Consider the following 25,368-nt stretch of genomic DNA (forward strand, 5'->3'; position numbering starts at 1 on the left):
TAGGAAGGATGTGGAGGCATTGGAGAGAGTACAGAGGAGATTCACAAGAATGATTCTAGGGATAAAGAACTGTAGCTATGAGGATAGATTGGAGAGACTGGGACTATTTCCCTTGGAGAATGGAAGTTTGAGAGGAGACTTGATAGAGGTATTCAAAACCCTGAGGGGTACAGACGGGGTAAATAGTGAAGAACTGTTCCTTCTCAAGAAAGCATCAAGAACTCGAGGGCACAGGTTCAGAATAATGGACAAAAGGAGTAAAAGTGAGGAATACATTTTCACCCAGGGGGTGATTGGAGTCTGGAATGAACTTCCTGAGAGGGTGGGGAAAGCAGGTTCGATCAAGGTATTCATGTGGGAATTTGATTGCTTTCTGAAAAGAGAGAAGGTGAAAAGTTACGGGAATAAGGCAGTGGAGTGGGACTTGGTATAATGCTCTTCCAGCGAGCCAGAGCAGACTCAATGGGCCAAATGGCCTCCTTCTGCACTGTAAAGATGCTGTGAGTGTATGATTAATATCCCTAATTAAAGTACCCCACACCCATTACCCTTCCACACCTCATTGATCCCAAGGACAGTAGATTTACGCCCTAAAACAAGAGAAGGTACGGTGTGAATCCCACCTCGCCCCCACCTTTAATATTTCTTATTGGAATGGAGTTAATGTCCAACAAAATCAAATCTTATTTCAAACAAAAAACATCCCACGTTCGGAAACTTTCCAATTGTAATGTAACAAACCAGCAGCAAATGACTGAAACTGAGAACACCGTAAAAGCTAAGGCCAACACGGAGGTCAACAGAGCAAAAAGAGATGTAAAATAGTCCAGAAAAACATGGATTTCCACCGTTTAAAAGACTTTTGAATCCAGCAATTAACAAGCCACATTTAAGATAATGTAAAAGCAACCAGTCACAATTTACATCAAAATGAGTGATGTAAGAACAAAGTGGTTGTCAGCTGACATGTTCTAGTAGTCACAGAAGAGTCCAGAAAGGAGAGTCAAAAAATGGTTTATTTCCCAAAGGAAAGTATTTACAAGTCACAGTCCCAGTCGGGACTACTCTGTGGCTCGGCTCCTACCTGTACCAGCTTTCATGGTACTGAATTCCACGAGGCTCACGGGGATATTAATCGGGTTGTCCCGTGGGTCTCTGGGGGCTATAACACTTGTATAAGAACTCATTTTTCATAGATATGAAACAAAGCTCCTTTCTCCCTCCTTAGTTTTCAAGGCCAGATAAATCAAATTAAGCTGCAGGAAGTACACAAAGTGGTTATTACAAAAGCACAGATGAAATTATTATCTGTGGCGGCTTATCATATTTTTCCATAACAAACTCTATGATGAAAGTCTGTAAACTGGCCTGGGTTTTCTGTATGGGGTGACTCATGTTTCAGGAAAAACACTTATCATGCACTGCCCTTATCAGCTGGCTGATTAAAAAGGCAATTATGTATCTGAAGAGAAGGATTTGTGGTAGTGTCCCTATTTCTGGGTCGGAAGCTCTGGGCTGAAGTCCACTGGAGGATAACAAGGCCAGAAAGGTTGATTGTCAGCCCGTATATCCCTCCGATAGGCCTGAAGGCAGGCGGTAAGAGCGGGAGAGTTTCCTGGTCAGCTATTCTGCAAAGGTCCACGGCAAACCACTGCCAGTACTTTAGAACATAGAACATAGAACGATACAGCGCAGTACAGGCCCTTCGGCCCTCAATGTTGCACCGACATGGAAAAAAAACTAAAGGCCATCTAACCTACACTATGCCCTTATCATCCATATGCTTATCCAATAAACTTTTAAATGCCCTCAATGTTGGCGAGTTCACTACTGTTGCAGGTAGGGCATTCCACGGCCTCACCACTCTTTGCGTAAAAAACCCACCTCTGACCTCTGTCCTATATCTATTACCCTTCAATTTAAGGCTATGTCCCCTCGTGATAGCCACCTCCATCCGCGGGAGAAGGCTCTCGCTGTCCACCCTATCTAACCCTCTGATCATTTTGTATGCCTCTATTAGGTCACCTCTTAACCTTCTTCTCTCTAACGAAAACAACCTCAAGTCCATCAGCCTTTCCTCATAAGATTTTCCCTCCATACCAGGCAACATCCTGGTAAATCTCCTCTGCACCCGTTCCAAAGCTTCTACGTCCTTCCTATAATGGGGCGACCAGAACTGTACGCAATACTCCAAATGCGGCCGTACTAGAGTTTTGTACAACTGCAACATGACCTCATGGCTCCGGAACTCAATCCCTCTACCAATAAAGGCCATCACACCATAGGCCTTCTTCACAACCCTATCAACCTGGGTGGCAACTTTCAGGGATCTATGTACATGGACACCGAGATCCCTCTGCTCATCCACACTACCAAGAATTTTACCATTAGCCAAATATTCCGCATTCCTGTTATTCTTTCCAAAGTGAATCACCTCACACTTCTCCACATTAAACTCCATTTGCCACCTCTCAGCCCAGCTCTGCAGCTTATCTATGTCCCTCTGTAACCTGCAACATCCTTCCGCACTGTCTACAACTCCACCGACTTTAGTGTCGTCTGCAAATTTACTTACCCATCCTTCTGCTCCCTCCTCTAGGTCATTTATAAATATGACAAACAGCAACGGCCCCAGAACAGATCCTTGTGGTACGCCACTCGTAACTGAACTCCATTCTGAACATTTCCCATCAACCACCACTCTCTGTCTTCTTTCAACTAGCCAATTTCTGATCCACATCTCTAAATCACCCTCAATCCCCAGCCTCCGTATTTTCTGCAATAGCCGACCGTGGGGAACCTTATCAAACGCTTTACTGAAATCCATATACACCACATCAACTGCTTTACCCTCGTCCACCTGTTCAGTCACCTTCTCAAAGAACTCGATAAGGTTTGTGAGGCATGACCTACCCTTCACAAAACCATGCTGACTATCCCTAATCATATTATTCCTATCTAGATGATTATAAATCGTATCTTTTATAATCCTCTCCAAGACTTTACCCACCACAGATGTTAGGCTCACCGGCCTATAGTTACCGGGGTTATCTCTACTCCCCTTCTTGAACAAAGGGACCACATTTGCTATCCTCCAGTCCTCTGGCACTATTCCTGTAGCCAATGATGACCTAAAAATCAAAGCCAAAGGCTCAGCAATCTCTTCCCTGGCTTCCCAGAGAATCCTAGGATAAATCCCATCAGGCCCCGGGGACTTATCTATTTTCACCTTGTCCAGAATTGCCAACACTTCCTCCCTACTCACCTCAATGCCATCTATTCTAATAGCCTGGGTCTCAGCATTCTCCTCCACAATATTATCTTTTTCCTGAGTGAATACTGACAAAAGTATTCATTTAGTATCTCGCTTATCTCCTCAGCCTCCACACACAACTTCCCACCACTGTCCTTGACTGGCCCTACTCTTACCCTAGTCATTCTTTTATTCCTGACATACCTATAGAAAGCTTTTGGGTTTTCCTTGATCCTACCTGCCAAAGACTTCTCATGTCCCCTCCTTGCTCGTCTTAGCTCTCTCTTTAGATCCTTCCTCGCTTCCCTGTAACTATCAAGCGCCCCAACTGAAACTTCACGCCTCATCTTCACATAGGCCTCCTTTTTCCTCTTAACAAGAGATTCCACTTCTTTGGTAAACCACGGTTCCCTCGCTCTACCCTTTCCTCCCTGTCTGACTGGTACGTACTGATCAAGAACACGCAATAGCTGTCCCTTGAACAAGCTCCACATATCCAGTGTGCCCAACCCTTGCAGCCTACTTCTCCAACCTACACATCCTAAGTCATGTCTAATGGCATCATAATTGCCCTTCCCCCAGCTATAACTCTTGCCCTGCGGGGTATACTTATCCCTTTCCATCACTAATGTAAAGGTCACCGAATTGTGGTCACTGTCTCCAAAGTGTTCACTTACCTCCAGATCTAACACCTGGCCTGGTTCATTACCCAAAACCAAATCCAAAGTGGCCTTACCTCTTGTTGGCCTGTCAACATATTGTGTCAGAAAACCCTCCTGCACACATTGTACAAAGAACGACCCATCCAATGTACTCGAACTATATCTTTTCCAGTCAATATTAGGAAAGTTGAAGTCTCCCATAACAACTACCCTGTTACTTTCGCTCTTTTCCAGAATCATCTTCGCCATCCTTTCCTCTACATCTCTAGAACTATTAGGTGGCCTATAGAAAACTCCCAGCAGGGTGACCTCTCCTTTCTTAAGTTTGCAAAGTTTAATCATGGACCAATTCAATGGAAGCCCACAGAATCATAGAATTTACAGGGCAGAAGGAGGCCATTCGGCTCATCGAGTCTGCACCGGCCCTTGGAAAGAGCACCCTACTTTGCCCATAGCTCCACCCTATCCCTTTAACCCCACCTAACTAACCTTTTTGGGACACTAAGGGCAATTTAGTAGGGCCAATCCACGCAACCTGACCATCTTTGCCAATGCCCCCTTAGGGCCATGGTACCTGGAGGAAGGTGTGGTAATTGAAAGGACAGATTCTGTCATAGCAACCCTTAATATCAGTGGCATGATGGTTAGTAATTGGCCTCAGCAAGTCTGGGTGGCTATTCTTGGTCACTGTCCAGTGACCGCCCCCCCCCCCCCCCCCCCCCCCCCCCCCCCCCCCCCTGCTGGAAAGCGAGCTTGCTCTAGGGTACTTTCTTTGAGGGCAGGATCAGAAACTGCTGTGATGACTCTATGGTTGAATAGCCTGCTGAGCTTCCCGCTCCAAACCTCACATCTGAAGAATGATTGGTTGAGGTGACATAATTCAGCCACACCTGAGACATCGGGGCATGGGGGCGAGGTTAAATGAAAACACAAAAAGGTAACTTTTAGCGCTCCCGCTTCATCTGTTTAAACAAATGAATGCAAGCCTGGCTCAGTGGATAAACCCTTGCTGCTCAGTCAAATGGTTGTGGCTTCAAACCCCATTTCAAATACATGAGCATGTGATCTGGGCTGCCGTGCCAGTGCAGTACAGAAGGAGCCCTACAATGTTGCAGTTGTTACCTTTTTGGAAGAGAGGTCAAAACTGACATCGCTGCTCTCTCGTCTGGATGGGAAAGATCCCATGACACTATTTTGAAGATGAGCTGGTGGAACGGGGGTGTATCCATAGAGCCCTGGCCAATAATTATCCCTCAATTAGCATCATTAAAACAGATGATCTGGTCATTATCACCTTGCTGTTTGTGGGAGTTTGCAATGCGCAAAATGGCTGTCGCATTTCTTACATTACAACAGTGACTCCACTTCAAAAATTATTTCGCTGGCTGCAGTCCCAGAGACCCTGAAGTCCCAGATCCCGAGGTGAACAACGCTAGAAAATGTTTTATTGCAGGAAACATCACAGGCTGAATTTTTGACATGGGAGCAACATTCTGGTTTGTCTGAAAAATTCCCCCTTTTACCTGTTCCAGTGTTTGAGGACAGTTTCGAGCCGATGTAACTCCCGGCTCACTCTGGTTGTACTGGAGAGCCAGTGCTCACCCAGCTGGGCTATCTGAACCTCCAGATCTGAGCAGCTGATGGACGTCAAAAGCCTCTTCCCATCTTCCAGCACTTGGTATAACTGTGGCTGGTGCTCAGTCAAACTGCCTTTCAGCCGCTGAAATGGAGAGACGCCAGAACACACGTTCGTTAAATCTTCTATCCAACCTAGGAAATATTCTCCTCCTTTAGGCACAAGGCACAAAATATTCTAGGAAGCTTCTGTGAAGAGTTCCTCTATACAACATCCCATTCTATCCACAACTAGAAGCTACAAGTATTGGCCCAAATTTTCCAACCCTTCCTGCCGGCAGGATCATCCGGTCCCCCAGCCGCATGTTTCCATGCAACGCACCATTCGCTAGCGGTGGGATTTTCTACTCCCACCGCTTGTCAATGGGATTTCCCATTGAATCCACCCCATGCCTCCGGGAAACCCGTGGGCGGGATGCACTGCCAGCAGGAAAAGAGAATTCCGGCCATTGTGAGTTTACAGTGTTGACTGACGTGGAAGATGGCAGGGACAAAGTGCGGAGTTCTCCTATCTGACACTCTGTGGCATGATAAGGGTGGGATTGTGGAGCGTTTCCCATTGCAGAGACTGCTGGGAAAACGCACCAAATCTTACGGGTCTGACCTCATTAACTATGCAACTGAGTGTTTTGCGCCATATTCCATGGCTGGGAGGGCCTGATGGAGGGTAGTCCGTCATCCTATCTGAGCGTCATATTGAAAAGGTACCCAACATCACTGACTCACTGTTGGGAAAAGAAGGCGGATCTCCTGAGAATGAAGATGTTCTGCGGCGATAAGATGGACCCGCTCCAGGGCACCAATTCTGGAAGGTCAACCAGGGCACCAAATCTGGAAGATGGCAGAGTAGACTGGAAGGGCTGAATGGCCTACTCCTGCTCCTATTCCTTATGTTCTAATCCTGTTTCCCTTAATGGGTGAATTCAGAACAAGATGGTGCAATCTTAAAATGACAGGAGTGAAATTAGGAATTATTAGTGCAAATCTGTAGTTCCGATTCAGGAAGACTGAATGTTGGAGGCCAGTTGGGAGTTTTCAGGATTGAATTGGCTGGGTTCTTACACAAGGGTATCAGGGACATGGAGACAAGGTGAGTAAATGGTGTGAAGTGTAGATTAGCCACGATCTAGCCGAATGGTGTAGCAGGGCCCAGACAGTGAATGGTCTCCTCCTGTATCTATGTTTCTAAGGAGCACAAACCAACCTGATACAGAGCGATCCGTTCAGTAAGTCGCTCTTCAGATTCCTCCACCAGTCCAGCTCCAGGGATATTGCTCTCCACCCCTTCCAGCTGCCTGTACAAAGCCTCATAGTCCTTCGCCAGGTTAGTCCAGGTCTAAGAAGGGGAGAGACAACAGAATACCTCTGACAAATGCTCCAGCTGCTAGCAAAGACTGAGAATTATTAAAAGTGTCACAACTTCAAGTTTTATTTCTCCGGCTAGATATTGTGTTAGATTCGGTGCTGCTGGTCATTCTCATGAACAGATCCTGAGTCCCCTGTAAACCAGAACATGCCCTTTCTTTAGTCCAATATTCAGGTAAGCTGTTGCAGGACACAGGAATCAAAACAGGTAACCTTAACCAAAAAGGCAGCACAGTGGCACAGTGGTTAGCCCTGCTGTCTCACGGCGCCGAGGTCCCAGGTTCAATCCGGGCTCTGGGATACTGTCCGTGTTTGCGTGGGTTTCGCCCCCACAACCCAAAGATGTGCAGGGTAGGTGGATTGGCCACGCTAAAGTGCCCTTAATTGGAAAAAATGAATTGGGTACTCTAAATTTTTTGTTTTTTAAACTCTATACACCAATTACAGAAATGTTTCATGCACTATCCGGTGATTCTCTTCGCAAAAGCAGACTGTATATGCGCTCAAAATGAGACACAGGCTCTAAACTAGCCAATAATTTGCTAAATAAATCAGGACTATTAAGAACATCTGCTGTGAAACAGTAGAAGAGAATTCTCTATTCACAGGACACTGGTGGTATTCCTTTCTGAGGCACAATGAAAAGGGAGAATGTCAGGGTTACCCCGAACCCAAAACTTCTGCTTCACCCCCGTTGCCCCAGATCACTGCCCGCCCACTTGCCCCAGATCTCCGCCCCACCACTTGCCCCAGATCTCTGGACCTGTGACCCTGAACCCCACCCCCCCTTTCCCAAGATCCCCAGCCCCATTACCCCAGATCTCCGGCCCCATTGCCCCGCAGGATTTGGTGGCGTAGTAGTATTGTCACTGGGATAGTAATCCAGAGACGAAGGGTAATGCTCTGGCCACACGGGTTCAAATCCCACCGTGGCAGATGTTGAAATTTGAATTCAATAAAGAATCTGGAGTTAAAAGTCTAATGATGACCATGAAACCATTGCCGATTGTCGTAAAAAATACATCTTCTGCACTCATGCCCTTTCGGGAAGGAAATCTGCCACCTTGACCCGGTCTGGCCTAAATGTGACTCCAGAGCCACAGCAATGGGTTTAACTCTGAAAACACCGTCTGAAATGGTTGACCTAGCCACTCAGTTCAAGGGCAAATTAGGGATGGGCAACAAATGCTGGCCTAGCCAACAACACTCACATTCCCCAGCGACGCCAGCGTGACTGGGAATTCAGGAGCAGCTCACCTTTGACAGTCACAGAGAGGAAATGAGTCAAGCACTTGAGCATGGTCCTTGATGCATCAAAATAACAACAATGACGCTTGTTCTCTCTTTGTACAGGGACTTTAAAACAGAAGCTCATTCCTCAAATGGAGAGACTATGGTGTGCATGCGTAATTGGCCCAACTTGCTCATTGGCTGACAAAATCTTTAACGCACATTCTGTCTGCTGGTTGAACAGCAAGTGTTGACTAGAATCCAAACTCCTTTCACACAGAGGGAAATTAAAATCACTAATTAAAAGAGGCTGCATTTCCTTTTTGAATATAAAGGCAGTCCATGGTCTTTCCTTGGAAACTGAAATCTGTGGACCTTCAACCTAATTAAATATCTTGGACATCCTAAACATTCACAATTTTCCCAGTCAGTGCACCTGGCCTCTCTTAAAATGGCTGCTCCTTTGAGATTTATCAAGCGCTCCTACATTATCCATCCCGTGCCATTTCTAACAATGGGTAAAAATTCAACACAGAAGAAAAAGCAAATCCAGGGAGGTTCACAGAGCTCAGAAGCTTCTAGAAACTGCGGCACAATGCAACATTGTGAAAGGATACTGTCACAAGTGAGCTTGAAAAAGTCCCAAATAGGTGATAGTCAGATGCGGTAGCAGAGAGGTTTATTAAACCACACTGCAGGTTACAACATCCTCCTCTTATTCTGGCGAGATTTCGCTAGAAATATTTAACACAGGACAATTGGTTAAATTAGCTGGGTGGGGGGGGGGGGGGGTGCATTTATCTGTAATCTTGTTGGGAATTAATTTCACATGTATGATAAGACTGTTAGCAAGCTAATTAGGAAAGCTAATAGTATGTTAATTATGAGGGGACTCGAATATAAAAGTATGGGGACGCGATGTAACAAAAATTAAACAGAGTCCCATGTCGAGCGTGTTTAGGCGGGTGTTTCCGGCACTTGCAGCATTTGAGAAAGACCACGCTATCGAACGGGACTCTGCTTCATTTCAAGGCCTCAGCGAGGAACGGCCCGCCAAGGCTGCACTCAGTTCCATTTACTGCAATAACAAGCTCTGCTTGCCAGTGCAGGAAGGGATCAGGACACTAGACGCCCCACTGCGGCCTCCGAACACACCCCAATACACCTAGAAAGGGATCCCGGAGCCCCACCCGCACCAACCTCATAAGGGGAGGGAAACCCGGGTCTGATCCCCGGCGCAGGCAAAATGCCACCCAGGCACTGCCACACTGGCAGCATGGCAGTGTCACCTGGGCACGAGTCAGGCCTGATGCAGGTGTTAGTGTTAGATCGTGTTCGGGGTTATGTCTTAGTCGTACAGGGCATTGCTGAGACCACGCCTGGAGGACTGTGTACTGTATTGGTCTCCTTATTTAAGGAAATATGGAAATACTTGGAGGCAGTTCAGGCAAGGTTTACTAGATTAATACCTGCATTCGGATTATTTTATGAGGAAAGGTTGGAGAGGTTAGGTTTGTATCCACTGAGTTTAGAAAAGAAAGAGACAACTTGATTGAAACATAAGGGGCCTCACGGTAGCATGGTGGTTAGCATCAATGCTTCACAGCTCCAGGGTTCCAGGTTCGATTCCCGGCTGGGTCACTGTCTGTGTGGAGTCTGCACGTCCTCCCCGTGTGTGCGTGGGTTTCCTCCGGGTGCTCCGGTTTCCTCCCACAGTCCAAAGATGTGCGGGTTAGGTGGATTGGCCATGCTAAATTGCCCGTAGTGTAAGGTTAATGGGGGGATTGTTGGTATACGGGTTACGTGGGTTTAAGTAGGGTGATCATTGCTCGGCACAACATCGAGGGCCGAAGGGCCTGTTCCGTGCTGTACTGTTCTATAAATCCTGCGGGGTATTGATAAGGGTGGACGTGGGGAGGATGTTTCCTCTTGTGGAAGAATCTAGAACCAGGGGTCACTGTCTAAAATTAAAGGGTCACCCATTTAAAACAGAGATGAGGAAAATCATTTCTATCTGAGGGTCGAGAGTCTCTGGAACATTCTTGCTCAAAAAGTAGTGGGAGCTTCTTTGAATATTTTTAAGGTAGAGATGGCTAAATTCTTGATTAATCTCGCGGGACAGCAAGAATGTGGGGTTGAGGTTACAATCAGATCAGTCATAATCTTATTGAATGTTGTAAGAGATTCAAGGGGCCGACTCCTCCTCCTAATTCATATCTTTGTATTATATTGCGTGATCATTATAAACTGAGATTACTTCACTTCATAAATTGTCACGAAACCTGAAAATATGATTGGAGACCAATAAGGCCACCAGTGGGGTATTTTTGCATAAACCTCAAACGAGGGATCCATGCAAATCTCGACAAACCCATCGGCCCAAGTCAAAGAGCTTACCTCGAGGATGCTTTCTAGTTCCACACCTCTCTTGTGAGCCTCCTTCAGTAAAGTGGCAGTCTTGCTCATCAGCTCCTGCTGGGAGCTGGTTTCTTTTTGATGGATGCAGGTGCTTACTTTTTTGCAAAGTGTTTCGATAAGGATCTTGTGAGACTCCAACCCTTGGAAAAATTCCTGTGAAGGAAAATACAAATATCTGACTGATTTGCAAAGCAATCTACATCAGTCACAGGGAAGGCTTCATGGTGATCACCCCATGGAATCTTCTGTTGAAGAACTTTACAGCTAACAACAAGGAACAAACTGTCGCCAGTATTCAAGGAGGTTGGGGGGGGGGGGGGGGGCGCACGTGGAAATGCATTTAAAAAGACAGGTTAAAGAAAGCAGAGAAAGAAGGACCAAAAATACACAGAAAATAGAAGCAGGAGAAGGCCATTCGGCCCTTTGAGCCTGCTCCACCATTCATTATAATCATGGCTGATCATCAAGTTTAATACTCCGATCTCACCTTCCCCCTTGATCCCTTTAGCCCAAGAGCTATATCAAATTCCTTCTTGAAATTACACAATGTTTTCGCCTCAACTACTTTTTGTGGTCGTGAATTCCACAGATTCACAACTCTCTGGGTGAGGAAATTTCTCCTAAAAGGTTTACCTCTTATCCTCAAACTATAATCCTTAGTTTTGGACTTCCCCACCATCGGAATATTCTTTCATATTCTACCCGGTCTAATCCTGTTAGAATAAGTTTCTATCAGATCCCCCACACTCTTCTAAACTCCAATGAATATAACTCATTGGTGTGGCCTCACCAATGCCCTATACAATTGCAATAAAACATCTCTCTTTCTACACTCAAATTCTCTCGCTATGAAGGCCAACAGACAATTTGCCTTCTTTATTTCCTGCTTTGCCTACGCGCTTACTTTAAGTGACCGATGCATGAGGACACCAAGGTCTCGTTGAGTATCTACCTTTCTCAATTTACATCCATTCAAATAATAATAATAGCCTTCCTATTTTTGCTACCAAAGTGGATAACCTCACATGTATCCACATTATACTGCATCTGCCAGGCATATGCCCATTCACTCAGTCTGTCCAAATCATGCTGAAGCATTTCTGCATCCTCCTTACAGCTCACACCCCACCCAACTTTGTATCATCTGCAAATTTGGAAATACTACATTTAGTCCCTTTGCCAAATCATTAATATATAACGTGAGCAGTTGGGGTCCTAGTACTGATCCCTGCGGTACCCCACTAGTCACTGCCTGCCAATCGGAAAGAGACCCATTTATTCCAACATTTTGCTTCCTGTCTGCTTGCCAGCTTTCTAGCCATCTCAAGACACTAGCCACAATCCCGTGCACTTTAACTTTACACAGTAATCTGCTACGTGGAAGCATAATAAAAGCAAAATTCTATGGATGCTGGAATCTGAAACAAAACCGAAAATGCTGGAAAAACACAGCAGATCTGGCAGCATCTGTGGAAAGAGAAAGTAGAATGAACGTTTTGGGCGGAATTCTCCGCAACGCCCGACGCTGTCGTGAGACCTGGAGTGCTTCACGACAGCGTCGGAGGCCACTCCTGCCCCCCCCCCCATTCTCCCCCCCCCCCCCCCCCCCCCCCCCCCCCCCCGGGGGGCTAGGAGCGGCGTGCCGTAAATCTCGGCCGCCGGGAATGACGCGGCCGGCGCGCCTAATGACGTCAGCCGCGCATGCGCAGGTTGGCCGGCTCCAAACCGCGCATGCGTGGTTGCCGTCTTCCCCTCCGCTGCCCCGCAAGACATGGCGGCTTGATCTTGCGGGGCGGCGGAGGGGAAAGAGTGCGTCCCTTGGAGACGCGGCCCGACGATCGGTGGGCACCAATCATGGGCCAGTCCCCTCCCGAGCACACAAACGGACCTTTGGCGCCATGTTCACGCCGGCAGCGACCAGGTGTGGTTGCCACAGGCTGCTCGGCCCATCCGGGCCGGAAAATAGCGGATCGCCATGAAAAACGGCGACCCGCAATTCTCCGAGCGGCATGTCGCAAAACGCGACATAACATTTTGGGGGGGGGGGGTTGGAGAATCGCGGGGGGGGGGTCAGAGCGGCCCTCCCGCGATTCTCCCACCCGGCCTGGGCAGCGGAGAATCGCGCCCTTAGTGTCTGAATGAGAGGGAGAAATGTGTTGAATTATATGTTGAGTAAAAGGTGGAGTCACAGTTGGAGCAGGGTAGAAGGTCAGTGTTTGGTTGGAACTTGGAGAGATTGCAACAAAGATGTGGAGGTCGTGAGGCAGAGGAAGCTTTAATGGCAGGAGAAGACGGTAGTTGGAGACGGTAATGGGAGAGTAATCAGTGCTCAGTGAAAACAAAACTTAAGAACAGTGACAATGGGCTTCCGGTGGCACTCACGAGCGGAGTAGCTGCGTCGGGTAGAGGGTCCCGCCGGTCCACGATTTGTCGGACTTTTTAGGGGGTTTCCCTGTGGTTCTTTCTTCCCACGAAAGGGGAATGGTTTCTTCGGCCTTTGGGGCCTGAGGGACGGGCGTGTCCAGCGGCCGGAGCGGGAGGTATCGACCCAGAGGTCGGATGCATGGGCGGAGCTTAACACGAGTTGAGGCATTCGAGGTGGCAGGCCTGCGTCCAGAAGGCGATGTAGAGGGGGATTAGAGCACACTGGGTGGCTCCCACTGAAAATGGACCTTTGAGGAGTTTGAAGTCCGGTCCCTGGAGGAATTGATTTCCTGACTTTGGAAATTTTGGGGAAAAAATTTGTGAAAATAATGACTTAGTTATTTTCGGATTGAAGAAAGAGAGAAATAAGAAGTCGTTAGAGGATGCGAAAGGCAGCTAGGAAGAAGGAAGAAAACCCGGGGTCGCTGTTGATTGAGAAGGCCAGCAAAAGCGCTGACAAGATGGTGGATACTGGACCGTATGGTGGGGCCGCACTACTTACGGTGGAGAAGATGGCTGAGGTGATGGCGGTGGAGCTGGAAAAGCAGTTTGCGAGGCACATGGAGGCTTTGAGGAAGGAGACGGTGGTCGCATTGAAATGGTTGGTGGAGGAGGCAATCGCCCTGGTGAGGGTAGCTGTGGCAAAGGCATCGGCCGAGGTGAGAGACCAGGGCGAGAATATGAAGGAAGTTAGGTGGATTGGCCATGCTAAATTGCCCGTAGTGTCCTAATAAAAGTAAGGTTAAGGGGGGGGCTTGTTGGGTTACGGGTATAGGGTGGATATGTGGGTTTGAGTAGGGTGATCATGGCTCGGCACAACATTGAGGGCCGAAGGGCCTGTTCTGTGCTGTACTGTTCTATGTTCTATGAAGTGAAGGAGGCCGTGACACAGCGACCAGTTCACCTCGATGGGGGACGAGCTGCGGAGAGTGGTGAAGGTCAACTCCGAGCAATGCTCAAGGAATTGGACAAACGCTCGAGATGGCATAATCTGAGAATTGTGGGCTTGCCCGAAGGGATAGAGAGCTCAAGGCCAACAGAATACTTCGCCAAGAAGTTGGCGGAGCTGATGGGGGAGGGTGAGAACTCCTCCCGGTACAAGCTGGACCGAGCTCATCGGTCATTAAGGCCAAAGCCCAAGGTGAATGAGCCGCCAAGAGCAGTAATTATCTGCTTCCATAAGTACTACATGAAGGAGAAGGTGTTAAACTGGGCGAAGCAGAAGCGCGAGGTGCAGTGGGATGGTGCTGGAGTTCGGATCTATCAGGACTTGACGGTTGAGTTGGCAAAGAGACCAATGTTAACAATGGATAGGGGTGGGTCAGGCTTATGGAGCAGGGCCTGGTGGTATGATGGTGGTGGATAAGAAGGGTTTGGGGGGGGCCAAGGTTGGACAGGTCACGGCCGCGCTCGCTGGTCCCATCAGGTTGCGGGGGGGGCGAAGGTGCTGGCTGGGCTAATGGTGGAAATGGGAGGGGTGGACCCTCGGAGGTTTCTGCACCCAAGGGAACGGAAGTACTCGTTTTTTTCAGCTGTCCATAAGGTATACTCGCGGATCGACTTCTTTGTGGTGAGGAATGCTTTGCTGGCTGGGGTTAAGTGGTTGGAATACTCGGCAATTGCAGTGTCAGATCATGCTCCACATTGGCTGGATATGGTGCTGGAGAAGGGGGTAGCGCAGAGGCCGGGGTGGAAGCAGGATGTGGGTCTTTTGGGGAACCAAGTGTTCTGTGAGAAAATTGAAAAGGTAATTAAGGAATATGTAGGTTTCAACTGTACGGGTGAGGTGTCGAAGGCAGTTGTCTGGGAGGCTCTAAAAGCGGTGGTGAGGAGTGAGGTAATTTTGTTTAAGGCCAGGTTGGACAAAGAGGGGAGGTTGGAGCGGCAGAGGGTAATAGATGAGATGTTGGAGGGGGATAGGGGTTACGCAGAGGATGGGGACCCAGCAAAGCTGGAAAAGAGGAAGGAACTACAGGCGAGCTTCGACCGACTATCCACCAGGAAGGCAGTGCGCCAACTGAGACAAGCAAGGGGTGCAGATTATGAACATGGAGGTAAATATATTAGCAGGTCAGCTCCGGAGGGAAGCAGCGGCAAGGGAAATTGTTCAGGTGAGGTATAGGGCAGGGAAGTTGGTGGTGGCTCCGGAGCTGATTAACAAGGTTTTTGAGGAGTTTTATGAGAGGTTGTACAGGTCAGAGCCACCTGGGGGAGACCGTGAGATGCAGGAATTTCTAGATGGGTTGGAGTACCCGAGGCTAAGGGAGGGGGACAGGGCGACATTAGAAGGAGCAATAGTGGAGCAGGAGATAAAGGATGCGATTGGGAGGATGCAGTTGGGGAAGGTGGCAGGGCCGGATGGGTTTCCGGTGGAATATTATAAAAAATTGAAGGATAAGCTGGCACCCCTGATGGTGGGGATGTTTGAAGAGGTGTTGGGGAAGGGGGTGCTGCCTCAAACCTTGGGGCAGGCACGATTTCACTGTTTCTAAAAAAAGATAAGGGGCAGCACGGTAGCATGGTGGTTAGCATAAATGCTTCACAGCTCCAGGGTCCCAGGTTCGATTCCCGGCTGGGTCACTGTCTGTGTGGAGTCTGCACGTCCTCCCCGTGTGTGCGTGGGTTTCCTCCAGGTGCTCCGGTTTCCTCCCACAGTCCAAAGATGTGCGGGTTAGGTGGATTGGCCATGCTAAATTGCCCGTAGTGTCCTAAAGAGTAAGGTTAAGGGGGGGTTGTTGGGTTATGGGTATAGGGTGGATACGTGGGTTTGAGTAGGGTGATCATTGCTCGGCACAACATTGAGGGCCGAAGGGCCTGTTCTGTGCTGTACTGTTCTATGTTCTATGTTCTATGATCCGACGGAGTGTGGATCGTATAGGCCCATATCACTTCTGAATGTGGATGCAAAAGTACTGGCGAAGGTACTGGCAGGTAGGCTGGAGGAGTGCCTCCCGAAGGTGATAGGTGAGGATCAGACGGGGTTCGTGAGAGGGAGGCAGCTTTTTTCAAACATTAGGAGGGTTTTGAACGTCGTTATGGCACGAACGGAAGGGAAGTAAACAAAGGTGGTTGTGGCATTGGACGCCGAGAAGGCGTTTGACCGGGTAGAATGGGGGTACTTGATGGAAGTTCTGGAGCGGTTTGGGATTGGACCCAGATTTGTGAACTGGGTAAAGCTATTATATAAGGAGCCGAGGGCGAGAGTCCGCACAAACAACATCAGCTCGAGATACTTTTCTCTCCACCATGTGACGAGGCAAAGATGTCCTATGTCCCCCCTGCTGTTTGCGCTTGCGATTGAGCCGTTGGCCATCACATTCAGAAGTTCGGGAGCATGGAAAAGAATAGTGCGGGGGGGATAGAGCATAGGGTGTCCTTATAAGCCGACGACTTGCTATTATATGTGTCGGAGCCGAGTGTGTCGATCGGGGGAATATTGGAGCTACTGCGAGTATTTGGGTCTTTCTCGGGGTACAAGCTGAACCTGGACAAGAGTGAGTATTTTGTGGTGTCTCGGCCGGGGGTGGGGGCAGGGCTGATGGGGCTGCCATTCTGTAGGGCAGGGACTCACTTTAGGTATTTGGGGGTGCAGGTTGCCCGGGAGTTGGGGAGGTTTCACAGGTACAATATCACTAGTTTGGTGGGGAGAGTGAAAGCTGCTTTGGCAAGGTGGGATGGTCTCCCTCTGTCACTGGCGGGTCGGGTACAGGCGGTTAAAATGAATGTGTTGCCGCGATTTCTGTTTATTTTTCAATGTCTGCCGATTTTCCTGCCAAAGGCTTTTTTCAGGGAGACTGAGGGAATGATTATCTCGTTCATATGGGGAGGGAAGGTGGCCAGAGTGAGGAAGGTGCTGCTACAGAGGGGAAGGCAGGCAGGGGGTTTGGGTCTCCCGAACCTGATGTATTACTACTGGGCGGCGAATGTGGAGAAGGTACGGAGCTGGGTCAGAGGGGTTGATTCCCAGTGGGTCAGAATGGAGGAGAATTTGTGCAGGGGGTCGGGACTGAAAGCACGAGCAACAGCGCCGCTCCCGATAGCTCCGGGGAAAAACTCAGGGGGCACGATTCTCCGAAATGGAGACAAAGTCCCGACGCCGGGGTGAAAACTGGAGTGTTTCACTCTGGCGTCAGAGCCCGCTCCCAGCCCCCTATTCTCCCGCCCCCGGGGGGGGGGGGGGGGGGGGGGGGGGCTAGGAGAGGCGTTGCATATTTTACGTGCACTGGGCCTTGGCACCGCGTAAATGATTCGGCCGGTGTCGCGTAAATGAAGCCACCTGCGCATGCACGGTTGCCGTCCTCCCCGAGGCCGCCCCGCAAGAAGATGGCGGATGGATCTTGGCGGGGCGGCGGAGGAAAGGAGATCCTCCTTTAGAGAGGCCGGCCTGCCGATCAGTGGGCCCTGATCGCGGGTCAGACCCCATCGGAGGCCCACCCCGGTGGAGGAACCCCCCTCCCCCCCTACACAGGCTGCCCCACCCCAGCGTTCCCACACAGTTCCCGCCGGCAGCGACCAGGTGTGGACGGCGCCGGCGGGAACCTGTTGGGTCGGAGCAGCCACTCCGCCTATCCGGGCCGGAGAATGGTGGGGGTACCGGAGAATCGCCGTTGAGAGTGTCTCGGGCGATTCTCCGGCTGGCGCGGCGCAGAACTCGACGCAGCCGTTCTCGCCTGGACGGCGTCATACCGGCGGCGCGCGATAAAATGGCGCGGCCGGCAATTCTCCCAACCGGCGCGGGCTCGGAGAATCGCGCCCAGTGAGTCCGGTAATAATAGCTTCATTGAAAATCTGGAGGCAGTTTCGCCAACACTTTGGGTTGGGGGCAGGGTCAAGGGAAATAACGATTCGGGGGAACCACAGATTTGAGCCAGGGAAGTGGGATGGAAGTTTTCGGAAATGGGAAGAGAAGGGGATTAAGACGCTTAAAGATTTGTTTCTTAGGGGTTGGTTTGCAGGACTGAAGGAGCTGGAAGCGAAGTATGGGCTGGAGCAGGGAGAAATGTTTAGATACATGCAGGTTCGAGATTCTGGCAGGAAGGAGATACAGAGCTTCCCGGAGGAACCGGCCTCCACATTGCTGGAGGAGGTGCTGACGACAAGGGGACTGGAGAAGGGGGTAGTGTCAGCAGTGTATGGAGCTATTTTGGATGAGGATAAGGCACCACTGGAAGGGATCAAAGCAAAGTGGGAGGAAGAGTTGGGAGAGGTTATAGAGGAGGGGGTCTGGTGTGAGATGCTCCGGAGAGTAAATGCCTCCACTTCATGTGCGAGGTTGGGGCTGATACAGCTGAAGGTGGTACATGGAGCGCACCCCACGAGAGCGTGTATGAGCCAATTCTTTGAAGGAGTAGAAGATGTGTGTGAGCGTTGCGGGTGGGGGGGGGGGGGGGGGGGGGGGGGGGGGGGGGGGGGGGGGTCCCGCTAATCACGTTCATATGTTTTGGTCCTGTCCAAAGCTGGAGGATTACAGGAAGGAGGTTTTTAGGGTAATTTCCAAGGTGGTGCACGTGGAACTGGACCCGGGTCCCCTGGAGGCCATATTCGGGGTTTTGGACCAGCCAGGGTTGGAAACGGGTGCGGAGGCAGATATTATAGCCTTTGCCTCGTTGATCGCCCGAAGGCGGATCCTGCTGGGATGGAGAGCGGCCTCTCCACCCTGTGCCCTGGCGTGGCGGGGGGACCTGTTAGAATACTTGAACCTTGAGAAGGTTAGGTTTGAACTGAGGGGAAGGACGGAGAGGTTCTACAATTCATGGGCGGTATTCATTATGCACTTTCAAGAACTGGATAACATCGAACATTAATTGGGGGGGGGGGGGGGAGGGGTGGGAGGGTTGGGGGGAGGGGGGCTGTGTAAATTAAGGGTGACTATGGGTAATCCCGGATTCCTTTTTGTCATTTGTTTATGTAAACATGCGGGCTAATGTTTGGGGGTTGGTGGGAGAATGGGATCGTTGTTATTGGGATTGACATATTTGTTGCTGATTATTGTTTTGTTGGTGGGTGTAAATTTGGGATAAAATGTGAAAAAGGAGGAGGATAAAAAAATATTTTTTTAAAAAAGAACAGTGACAATGCCCGATGGGGGGAGTGGTTTTTTGCATTGAGACTAAAAAAATTTAAAGCTTTGAATATAATGCGTTCAAGATGGAGGAGGAAGGTCACAGCCTAAAGTTATTGAACTCAATGTTGAAGAGGAGAAGATGAGGCACTGCTCCTCCAGTTTGCGTTGGGCTTCACCGCTGTAGGCCAAGCATGTGGGCATGAGGGTGAGATGCTGAGTCAAGCTGGCAAGCAACAGGAAAGTTGGGATCATGCTCACAAGCAAGGCACAGAGGTTTAGGGAGGGAGAACCAGACGGTCGGATCAAGTCAGCTGAAGACTCTGTTAGTAGTGGTGGGTCGAACAGAACACTGGCCTGTGCCCCCCAAGTGTCCCCCCGACCCTCAGTCTGTGGGATACAGGTAACAGCTTGCTCACCTTGTGCTTATCCAGAAGGTTTTTGACATCTTCCCTGGAGGTGACCAGGATCCTTTTGTCCAGCGACATCTTCTCTTGGCCCGTGTCAGTCAGGTCAGCCAGATCCTGTAGAGCTTGTTCATACTGGCTCCTCAATGCCAGGCTCTGGTTTAAGGAGCTGCGGCTGGAGCCAACAATCATTGTTAGCTCTTCGTACATATCCTTTATGGGGATGAAAAATTGGCAACATTGTAAGGATAGCCAATGGCTCTGTTCCGACTGCTGGTGTCTGACATTCACTCCTCCTCGCATGGCCCGCGCGGTGCTATTTGCCCAGAATGCCACAGAGATACTAGGGCAGCATGGTAGCATTGTGGTTAGCACAATTGCTTCACAGCTCCAGGGTTGCAGGTTCGATTCCCGGCTTGAGTCACTGTCTGTGTGGAGTTTGCACATCCTCCCCGTGTGTGCGTGGGTTTCCTCCTGTGCTCCGGTTTCCTCCCACAATCCAAAGATTTGCAGGTTAGGTGGATTGGCCATGCTAAATTGCCTTTAGTGTCCAAAATTGCCCTTAGTGTTGGGTGGGCTTACTGGGTTATGGGGATAGGGTGGAGGTGTGGACCTGGGTAGGGTGCTCTTTCCAAGAGCCGGTGCAGACTCGATGGGCCGAATGGCCTCCTTCTGCACTGTAAATTCTATGAGAAAAAAAAATTCTATCCTGCAAGGAACTGATCTTGTGTTATCAGTTCATTCAGGTAGAGTCGCACATAGTACCCAAGAGCTTCCACACACAATACTGATATTAACAGCCATGGATATACTTTTAATCCCTGTTGGCTGTTTCAAAAGCCAAATTCTGCATCAGTATTAAAGTTTTACCACAGTCACAAACACCACAGGAGGAGGTCTTGTGGCTTAGTGGGTAGCGTCTCTGTCTCTGAGCCAGAAGCTCTGGGTTTGAGTCCCACCCTAAGACTTGATGGTCAAGGAAGATACATTCATAACACAGTCAAACAGCTCGAGTGGATCAACCTGCAAATCCTTCCAAACATGCCAATGGCTGATGGTAAGAGCGGGAGAGACTCTTGGTCAGCCAGGCTTCATGTGGAGTGGCACCTTCAAGGTATGAGCCTCTAGTGACAGACTAGTGACCTGTTCTGGAAATTACTCCCTATGGAAACAGATGAAAGTCTGTCTCGGGCACCACTAGGTGTGGGAAGAGAAACAACAACATGCATACACCACGCATATCCACCAACTCACACACAAAACCAACCAATCCATTAAGCCATTACATATACAACTAACACAGTCAAAAGGATGTTTCAGTCAATGGCTGAGCTGATCTTGGCAGTGATCTTGCCCTGAGAAATTGCAACAGTGATTGACTCCCCACCTGGGCTTTAGAAAGATCCAGCAGAATAGCCTGGTCTGGCTGCAGATCATCTCCCCTCTCCTTTAAGTGACCAATTCGCGTCTCGAATTCCCTCAGATCATCTTCTGCCTGCAAAATCGCCTGTGAACAAAAATGACAAATCTTAATACACATTTACAATAACTCCACCATCTCAGGCTAGGGGCAGTGAGAAGATTATGGCGCTCTTTTACGTCATCCACAGATAGTGAGCGGAAATTGGTCCAATCTTTAATGGTTGGACCTCAGTGTACCTTTGATCAGCTCTATTGATGATTAATGTGATTGTTTGGGCACTTAAGTTATGATTCCATGTACTCATCATACATATATTCTTTTGATCAGAAAACATTGTTTGAAAGCAAATTTGACAGTAACTTCCAAAAAAAAAGAATTGAATATATATCTGAAAGGGAGAAATGAAAAGAGTGTAACCAACTGGAAAGCTGTTTCAAAGAGCCGGTATGTATATGATGGGCCGGACAGCCTCTTTCTGTGCTGTCAGGTTCTATACTCCTGTCAAACTATCCCGTAACAATTTTCTTCCTAATCAGTGCTTCTGGAAAACAAGGATTTGAATGATATTTTGACCCAGAATACAGTCACTCATTCTTGGGCAACAACGTAACCCCTTGCACATTATCAAATGCCTATGAAATTGAGGAATAAACATGACTAGTTTCCTGCAGAGTTTACTGTGCTGTACAGTACATTTTAGGCAGCCGTGCAGTTTAAAGGGAACGTTAATCTCAGGCAGCAGGGAGTGCTTAGGGTTGTTCTACAACACAATACTTTAGGCAGACTCTTCCAGCCCCACCACCAGCCAGAATCGTGGCAGGCAAAATTGGAAAATCTGGAGAGAGAAGGTCAGCAAAACAAGAGCTTTAATATTTTGTCTTTTTTAATATCACCGTTACATTCTCATACACTGGAAAACAAGCTTGTGGAGGTGTGGCTGGTTTAATTGGATTAGAGACAAAAGGACTGCAAAGGTCATACATCAATAAGAAGGATGCAAAGGCCAGTGGTTTGATATGGTGATGTACAGATTGAGCCAGAGGAACGTAAATAAGAGATCTCAAAGTAGACAGAGTGTGGATGAACACAGACCTGAAATAGCATTGATTGATAAAGTTACTGGAATATTAGATATTAGAGAATCTATAAGGGCTGTTGCCATGAAAAGGAAGTCTAGCTCTGAGGTATTTAAGCCAAGATCTGAAAATGAAAAAAAAAAATGAAAATCGCTTATTGTCACGAGTAGGCTTCAATGAAGTTACTGTGAAAAGCCCCTAGTCGCCACATTCCGGCGCCTGTCCGGGGAGGCTGGTACGGGATCTGTTCAGAAATGGTTAAAAAGTACTGTTAACTGTAACAAGGTGTTCTTGTATTTTTTTTTTTTTTTTAAATAATTTTTATTGAAATTTTTCGATACAAACATTTACCCCTACTACATTTTAAATTATACACAACAAATCCCCCTGGAAAATCCTCCCCACGCCCTCCCCCGCGCGCACCCCCCCCCCCCCCCCCCTCCCCCCCCCCCCCCCCCCCCCCCCACCGCGCTACCAGTCTAGCAACCAAACCGTTTTTCCCTTTCTACTGATGGCCTCGGGCAGTCATTGCCCGCGACCCTCCGCTGACGTGCTCCCTTCGTTGCTATCCCCCCCCTCCCTTCCCCCCCCCCCCCTTTCTCCCCGGGTTGCTGCTGTTTCGGCCTCCAGTTCCTATCTCCGATCCAGAAAGTCAAGGAAGGGCTGCCACCGCCGGAAGAACCCCCTGTACCGACCCTCTCAGGGCGAATTTGATTCTTTCCAATTGGATGAAGCTTGCCATGTCGTTTAACCAGGTGTTAACACTTGGTGGCCTTGTGTCCCTCCACTGAATCAAGATCCTTCTCCGAGCTACCAAGGACGCAAAGGCCAATATTCCGGCCTCCCCTGCCTCCTGTACTCCTGGCTCCACCCCAACCCCAAAAATCGCTAGCCCCCACCCTGGTTTGACCCTGGTTCCCACCACTCTCGATACCGTCCCCGCCACCCCCTCCCAGAACTCTTCCAGTGCTGGGCACATCCAGAACATATGTACATGGTTCGCAGGGCTTCCCGAACACCTAACACACCTGTCCTCACCCCCGAAGAACCGACTCATCCTAGTCCCCGTCATATGGGCTCTGTGCAGCACCTTAAATTGGATGAGGCCCAACCTTGCGCACGACGACGACGAATTGACCCTCTCTAAGGCATCCGCCCATGTCCCATCTTCTATCTGCTCTCCCAGCTCCGCTTCCCACTTGTCTTTCAGCTCCTCTATCGATACCTCCTCCACCTCCTGCATTATTTTGTAGATGTCCGAGACCTTCCCTTCTCCGACCCAGACCCCTGACAGCACCCTATCACTCACCCCTCTATCGGGAAGCAAGGGAAATCCTTCCACCTGTCGTCTGGCAAATGCCTTCACCTGCAGGTATCTAAACGTGTTCCCCGGGGGGAGCTCAAATTTCTCCTCCAGCTCTCCCAGGCTCGCAAACCTCCCCTCTATGAACATGTCCCTCAGTTGCCTGATGCCCGCCCTGTGCCAGCTCTGGAATCCCCCGCCAGCGTTCCCCGGGACAAATCTGTGGTTCCCTCTCAGTGGCGCCGCCATCAGACCCCCCACTTCCCCCCTGTGTCGCCTCCACTGCCCCCAGATTTTAAGGGTGGCCGCCACTACCGGACTCGTGGTATACCTTGTGGGGGGGAGCGGCCATGGTGCCGTTACTAGCGCCCCCAGGCTTGTATTGCCGCAGGACGCCCTTTCCATACGTTTCCAAGCTGCCCCCTCCCCCCTCCATCACCCACTTGCGCACCATCGATGCGTTCGCCGCCCAGTAGTATCCGGAAAGATTGGGTAGCGCTAATCCTCCACTGTCCCTGCTCCGTTCCAAGAAAATCCTTCTCACTCTAGGGGTGCCATGTGCCCACACATAGCCCATAATGCTGCTAGTTACCTTCTTGAAGAAGGCCCTGGGGAGAAAGATGGGCAAGCACTGGAACAGAAACAAGAACCTCGGGAGGACCGTCATTTTGACTGACTGCACCCTCCCTGCTAGCGACAGCGGTACCATGTCCCACCTCTTGAACTCCTCCTCCATCTGCTCCACCAGCCTTGAAAAGTTCAGCTTGTGGAGGGTCCCCCAGTTCCTTGCCACCTGCACCCCCAAGTACCTGAAGCTCTTTACTGCTCTCTTAAAGGGGAGCCGCCCAATTCCCTCCCCCTGATCTCCCGGGTGTATCACAAAGACCTCACTTTTACCCACATTTAATTTATATCCCGAAAAGTCCCCAAACTCCGCTAGTATTTCCATTACCTCCGGCATTCCCCCTTCCGGGTCTGCCACATACAACAACAAATCATCCGCATAGAGTGATACCCGATGTTCCTCCCCTCCCCTTGTCAGTCCTCTCCACCCCCCTGAACCCCTCAGTGCCATCGCCAACGGTTCGATCGCTAATGCAAATAGTAAGGGGGATAGGGGGCATCCCTGCCTGGTACCTCGATGGAGCCCAAAATACTCTGACCTCCTCCCGTTTGTAACCACACTCGCCATCGGGGCCGAATACAGCAGCTTCACCCACTTGATAAATCCCTCCCCAAACCCAAACCGTTCCAGCGTCTCCCACAGGTATTCCCACTCCACCCTATCGAATGCCTTCTCCGCATCCAGTGCTACCACTATCTCAGCCTCCCCCTCCACTGCTGGCATCATAATCACATTCAACAGTCTCCGGACATTTGTGTTAAGTTGTCGTCCCTTTACGAACCCCGTCTGGTCCTCATGGATTACCCCTGGCACACAATCCTCTATTCTGGTTGCCAGGACCTTTGCCAACAGTTTGGCATCTACATTCAAGAGGGAGATAGGCCTGTAGGACCCGCACTGTACAGGGTCTTTGTCCCGCTTCAGGATCAAGGAGATCAGGGCCTGTGACATTGTCGGGGGCAGAACCCCCCCCTCTCGCGCCTCATTGAAGGCTCGCACCAGCACTGGACCCACCAAGTCCACATACTTCTTATAAAATTCCACCGGGAACCCATCCGGCCCCGGCGCCTTCCCCGCCTGCATCTGGCCTATCCCTTTAACTAGCTCCTGCAGCTCTATCGGCGCCCCCAGCCCCTCCACCCGTTCCTCCTGGACCTTTGGGAACCTCAATCTATCGAGGAAGTTCTCCATTCCCCCCCTCCTCCTGGGCGGTTCAGACCGGTACAATTCCCTGTAGAAATCCCTGAAGACCCCGTTCACCTCTTGCCCCTTCTGCACTACGTTCCCTCCCTTCTCTCTCACTCCCCCAATCTCTCTGGCTGCATCTCGCTTGCGCAGCTGGTGTGCCAGCATCCTGCTCGCCTTTTCCCCGTACTCATAGACCACGCCCTGTGCCCTTCTCCATTGCGTCTCCGCCTTCCTAGTGGTCAGTAGGTCAAACTGGGCCTGTAAACTGCGCCGCTCCCTCAACAGCCCCTCCTCTGGT

General features: G+C 49.7%; 1 protein-coding gene across 16 annotated transcripts in view; it reads right to left on the bottom strand.

Moving 5' to 3' along the window:
* Positions 1-25,368, bottom strand: part of syne1b (spectrin repeat containing, nuclear envelope 1b) — a 667,652-nt gene that overhangs the window by 176,473 nt on the left and 465,811 nt on the right. For all 16 annotated transcript variants that reach the window (XM_038805568.1, XM_038805603.1, XM_038805543.1 and 13 more), the window contains 5 exons: positions 20,843-20,962; positions 19,468-19,668; positions 10,543-10,716; positions 6,755-6,886; positions 5,439-5,635 (listed from right to left, as the gene is read on the bottom strand). In XM_038805568.1, the coding sequence (XP_038661496.1) occupies positions 5,439-5,635; positions 6,755-6,886; positions 10,543-10,716; positions 19,468-19,668; positions 20,843-20,962 (824 nt within the window). The remainder of the gene's footprint in view (positions 1-5,438; positions 5,636-6,754; positions 6,887-10,542; positions 10,717-19,467; positions 19,669-20,842; positions 20,963-25,368) is intronic.

This window comes from Scyliorhinus canicula, chromosome 1 (genome assembly GCF_902713615.1).
Source record: "Scyliorhinus canicula chromosome 1, sScyCan1.1, whole genome shotgun sequence".
Classification (NCBI taxonomy): domain Eukaryota; kingdom Metazoa; phylum Chordata; class Chondrichthyes; order Carcharhiniformes; family Scyliorhinidae; genus Scyliorhinus; species Scyliorhinus canicula.